At 35.9% G+C, this 6,109-nt stretch overlaps 1 protein-coding gene across 1 annotated transcript in view; it reads left to right on the top strand.

The window, feature by feature from the left end:
• The window catches only part of Cpa6 (carboxypeptidase A6), a 297,452-nt gene extending 291,563 nt beyond the window's left edge, over positions 1-5,889 (top strand). The window contains exons 10-11 of the mRNA XM_005392121.2: positions 1,894-1,978; positions 4,913-5,889. Of these exons, the coding sequence (XP_005392178.1) occupies positions 1,894-1,978; positions 4,913-5,100 (273 nt within the window). The 3' untranslated portion in view covers positions 5,101-5,889. The remainder of the gene's footprint in view (positions 1-1,893; positions 1,979-4,912) is intronic.
• The last annotated feature ends 220 nt before the right edge of the window (positions 5,890-6,109 follow it).

The following is a 6,109-nucleotide window of genomic DNA, read 5'->3' on the forward strand; positions in this document are numbered from 1 at the left end:
AATCTGTGTCTCTGCTAACATTTTTAAGTAATTTATTAAACTGCTTTGAATATGGCAATATCTAAATTAAAATGTGTTCTTTAATTTGCTGAGAACCAATAAGTGAGGTCAGAGTCATTTTTAACAATTGAAAAGAAATGCTACAGAAAGGAGGAGTCACTTAAGTTTTTTAAATGGGTGTCTAACTTTGCCACCTTGAAAAATAATTCTTGGGAAAAGTTATGAAATGTCCACTATTTTATTTTTCTTTTGTTTGTTTGTTTGTTTTCTGGTACCAGGAATCAAACTTACGACCTTTCGCTTGCCAGACAGGTGCTGAGCTAAATCCCCAGCCCCAAATGTCCACTATTTTAGAGATAGATCACATCTAAACCCCATATTAACATGCATCTTTGTTCAAGTGAAAAAAGTATAGTGACCTCACAAGGTTAAAACTATACACATTATTTAAATAAGCAAAGAGGTCCCCTTTTTAATTCATAATAGCTTTTTTCATTAGTCATCTGAAATAATAAAAAAACAAAAGTCTCCTGACCAGCAGAATGCAGTAATCTTCTAAATGTAGAAATATCTGCCTTGGCACGCAATACTGCTAAGACAATTGGAGAAGACATCGAAATCTTCAAACACTCTCCATAAAGATAGCTCATTATAGTGTTTACATTTCTTTTCTGTTGGCTCTGTGAGAAAAATGTCATCCTCAGTGAGGTCAATAATAAAATAGTCTGCCAGCTCTTGAAGACTGGTGCCTGCATATCCACAAAGGGTGGTATTTGTTGCAAAGAGTGTCTTATCCTTCCTTGAGCTGAGTGAGAACAGCAGCTTGAAGCTCAGTGCAGCACACACCACCATGCTGTCCGGAGTGCTTCAATTAAAGTATTAAATTATTCACAGGAGAACTGAAACGGGAGAGTTGTATACTGGTTTCAATATAGGTCTTTTCCACTTGCTTGTCATACAATACTTCTCTACTTTTGAAACTAGTGCTTTTACATCATTTGAAAATGTTTCAAAAGAGCTAATATCCAGGTTCATGTTAAAATATCAACCTTTTAGGAACCTGATTGTATTTATTATTTTTCCTGATTTCTGGCACTGACAGGAATTTCTGCATAGTGGAAATACCTAACTAAGTTCCATGAGAGGTGTGTATAACCTTACAGGCCTGGAGCATCCTGAAATGGATGTCCTCATTTGCATTAGGGATAAACATAGCATAATGGAAGACATTCATTCCTGATGGTTTCTTCATTGATCCAAATGTGTTTTAAATACCTTGTACATGTCCACTGAAAAATACTTAAGGATCAATATGATTGTCAAAATACCCTTGCAGACTTGTGCTTATTCAACATTCATACAGGAAATATTGATTAAGCATCTTTTATACACAGCCACGTTGCTAAGGACTGGATATGAGTGAGCTATGAGGAAAACTGACATTGACCCTGCTCTATCAAACATTTTACCATATATAGAAATAGGTATCTCTCAACTGAAGTAAAGAGGACAGAACACTAAATTAGCCTCAGAAAATACAGATGCTTATCCCAGCTCAACCATTCTTTGCTATTTAACCCCATTTAACCTCACAAGCCTTCCTTTCTCATCTGTAAAATAGAAATGTTATTAGTCACTGTTTGCTTTGGTGATCATTCAAATGAAGATGTGTTCTAAAATATGTTGCAAAATGTTATGTGACTTGAATACTTCATTATCATCATCATCACCAGTAGTGGCAGTAGTAGTAATCGTAGTTTTTATAGCTGTTAAGTAATGTGCCTATCATGTTCTCTAGGTTGATGACCAATAAGGCTTAAGCAACACATCAGTGTTTCTTGAAATTTCAGTGCAATAGTACAAATGATATAGCTTGTCCATTTTGCCTTAAAGGAATCTGCAGCTTACAAAGCTGTGAAAGCACTTCGGTCGGTACATGGGATAAGGTACAGATATGGACCTGCCTCCAGAACATTGTGTAAGTTTCCTGTGAATGTTGTGTTAGAATTAGTTCTCTTGAACCAATATCCTGTATCCTGACTTCCCTCTCAAAAAGGAAAGAACGTGTTCTCTCTAATATAAAATTTGTGCCAAGGAAGATGAAAGGAACTTATGTCTGGTTAGTTTTACATAGCCTGTCAGAAATCATTATATCAACTTAACAAATTCTAAGCAGAGACTGTGCTAATTATGTGATAATGACTACAAGTTGAATTGAGATCTTATAACAGTAGAAAGTACCAGACTGGGTTTCTTGGGGCCAGGGGTGTAGCTCAGTGGCACCGTGCCTGCCTGGCAAGGGCAGGATACAGGATATTGAGTTCAATTCCCAGTACCAAAAAAAAAGAAGGGGGATTTCTTAAGTAATTGTAACTACTATAAGGGTGGAAAGGGACCTTGAGAAGATAATGAAGTAAATGTTTTAGCTCTACAACAGCTCCCTTTTTATTCTTTTCCTCCACTATTCCTATGAAAAGCTATTTCTTACATGAATCTTCAGCTGATTGCTCTCTTAAAAGATGATTTAAAAGTATTTCTTCTTTTATGTGAAATAAAAACCAACTGATATGGTGATATGGAGAGAACTTGGACACAGAACCATAGGATGTGTGTTCTCGTCTGAAATCTGCCAGGTGTGTCATCCTAGCCAACATATTTTTAATTCTGAGCTTCAGTTCCCACAACTTTAACATGAGGAATTGGATTAGATCATTTCTCATGCCCTTTCAAATCCTAAAATTTATTGACTGCATATCTGGGAAAATCTAGTGAGAAGTCTTATGTACATGCATATCTCTGTAAGTCTTATGTACATGATGGTACGCACACAGGCTGTATACGTATGTATAGATAATGGCATTTGACTATGTTCCTCAATAATGTAGCAGATTTTTTCCTTGATTTCTTATCTCTACCTGTATCTTACCCTTCACTTTCTTCAGCCTTCAGAACAAAAGCTTGATGTGTCAATTGACATTTTTTTCAGACAAATTTATCCTAATAATGAAACTAACACAGTCATCAATAAATTTTTTTTTCTAAGTTCATGATCTTATTCTCATATCGACTTTATAGAACTGTTTTTCAATAGTCATCATGAAAGGGGAAAAATTGTATTTTTTAAAAAATTATATTACCAACTGATACCAACATAATCATATACTCACAATTTTAAAACACTAATTTTTAAAAATCTTAGAGTTCACCTTCCAGCTTGGTGTAAAGGCATAGTCATCGTATTGTATTTACTAAGAACAGTCTGTTATCATAGAAATGAAGCTGTCACATCACCATGATGTACCTGTTGGTACATATTATCTCTGACTCTGACTATATGACTACTGTTTGTAATTCCAGTATACTCTAACAAGACTGACAGTGAAGCCACAGCCTATCTTTATCCTTAACTGAAGCAAAATGAATCTGAGAAAGAGCAGAGTAATTTAGCTGTCATCTTTACATAATGATTCCATCCTAACATCCTAGAAAAATAGCGTAAAAAGTAATCTTGTGTGAGTAAATAAACATACTCTAGATATTTAATAATAGTGTATCAAACTGGGTGATAGAAATTTCAAGGGAAAGGTACACCAAGATTTTTCTATGAAATGTATATTCATTTAAACAGAGCCTGTTATACTATAAACTATATGCTAGGTATTTGTGGGTAAAAAGATGTAAAGTAAAAAAATAGAAAATATATCCTAATAGAGTGATTTATCATTCACTTAGCTTCACAACTCTATGCAACAATTCTCCGAAAAGGGACAGTGAGGCACACAGAAGTTATGCAGCATTTGATGAGATTGTACATAGAGCTAGGGACAGTCTATGGCGCCCATGCTTGAAAGTTCTATCCTAAAAAGCTGGACCATTTGAGGTCACAGGAGTCAAGAAAGTGTTGCCAGAATGGTTTGTCAGCTATGCTAAGTGCTGTAGAGAGGCTTCAAGTAGGATCTGAGGGGAAGACAGAACAAACAAAAAGAAAACCAAAAACTGAGATAAGCCTTTGGTCACTGGTGACCTTTAAGAACAAAGTTTAATAGAAGGATAGAAGCAAGAATCAGACTGAAAATGGTTTAAGATCAAACCAAAATCACATATAGATTTTCTTCTGAGTTATCAAGAAGAAATAAGCCAAAGAAACTGGAACCAAAGAGGTATGGCAGGATCATGAGGAAAAAGTGGTCCTGGAGCATTTTGGTAGATACAGATGCAAGAGAGGGGATTCATGAAGGAAACAAGGTCCTGGAAAAGGAATCCTCATGTTACGGAGAGGGATTAACATATGGCACCAAGCGGTGATACAAGAAGACACAAGCAGCATGTCTGAACTGGAAGGAGAAAATTCAGGGGGCTCTGATGTCAGTAAAGGAGGTGATGGGTTTAGAGTATGGGGCACAGTGGTAGAGTGTGGGGAAGAACAAGAAGAGAATGCACAAGGTTTAGTAAGTGCAGGATTACAAAAAGGAGCAAACAGCACTGGGAGCAGAGAAAGTCTCCAGTGATTAAGCAGTGTGGATTAAGCAGTCAAGGAAGAATCTAGAAACTACAGGCTTAAGTAAAAGCAAAGAACAGTAAAGGCAGGAATGAAAAATGGGGAGGTAGAAAAAAAATGAGGTGATTTTCTGGAAACAGAATTCCAATATTCTAAATAAAGTAGACATGAAGGTAAATATTAATGCTATCCTACTAGCAAAGCATTAGTACATAGAGTAGATCTTCAAAGACGATAGCAGGTATGATTTATAAGTTCCAGAGCCAGATGCCAAAGAACTACATTATACTTGTTGAAAAGTTATTTCACTGGAGTGATTAAGTTTAGCATAGTAAGCAAGCAAAATACATACATATTTTGGAAATTATGCAAACTCTGCAGTGAAGCTAATTCTATATTTATTTTTACTTTTAGATGTAAGCTCTGGTAGCTCAATGGATTGGGCTTACAAAAATGGAATACCGTATGCATTTGCTTTTGAACTACGTGACACTGGGCATTTTGGATTTTTACTCCCAGAGATGCTCATCAGACCCACCTGTACAGAGACCATGCTGGCTGTGAAGAATATCACAATGCACCTGCTAAAGAAGTGCCCCTGAGTCAGGTCAGCCCCCAGATGGACAGCTGATTCTAACCAAAGTATCTAGCAGGTTAACTGATTCTAACCTGCACAATACCAGGCGGAAATTGATTTTAAGGAGAAGGAGGACTACTTAGAATAAACATATCTATGGAGTTTTAAAAGATCATCTCATGCAATCTAACCCTTTCCAACAACAGACAGTAGTTATCTCCAGGACTACAGATATCTGTCCTGTCATCTTCCTGGAAATGGAAGTCTATGTAAACTTTCTAAGCCTCAGTGTCCTCATATTAAATATGTATTGTGAAGAATAAGTGAGATTATTAGAGTAAAGCTCCTAATTCTGTGCTCAACACTTCAACATTTACCTTTTCTTTTAAAAGTGGAATTCTCAGAATCTAAACATAAGTTGCTCTCTTTTGCTGTATAATTATAGGGCTATGTTATCACTCATACTAGGGAATGAAAATGAGAATAATCTAAGGTCTTGAAAAATTGTATGTTTATTATATTAAGAAATATAATTGGGCACTTTCTATTTCAAAAAATTCCATTTGCAATGAGAACCAAGTAATTAAATGTTACTAGTATCCTAGATTTTAATTGAGGGCATGAGGTTTACTGAAGGGAAATCCTCGACTAATTTGTACTTTTCTTGAGACAAGGGAATTTGAAAATGTCCCTTCCCTGTAATCAGCTAAGAATTCTAAAAGGATATGAAGTGCATGCTTTTTCTTATAACAAACTAAGCTATGCTGTTTTATTGTTTTACCAATAAAGAACTTCTACTGGGGACTTTTTAAAACATTCGCTTAGTTCTTATCATTCAGTTTTTCTCTGCTTCAAAGGTCTAGAATATTGAAATTCTGTTTCCAGAAAATCACCTCAGGCCAGAAATTGAGTGAAGACAGGAACCTAGAAAGGGAAGTGGTTCAGTTTTAATTCTGAAGCATTTGTCAAAGCAGTTGAGTACAGACTGTTTTTCACAGTATTTTGAGGAGTGGGGCCAGAGAACAAAGCCCAAA

The sequence above is a fragment of the Chinchilla lanigera genome, unplaced genomic scaffold, assembly GCF_000276665.1.
Source record: "Chinchilla lanigera isolate Chin_1 unplaced genomic scaffold, ChiLan1.0 scaffold00043, whole genome shotgun sequence".
Taxonomy (NCBI): Eukaryota; Metazoa; Chordata; class Mammalia; order Rodentia; family Chinchillidae; genus Chinchilla; species Chinchilla lanigera.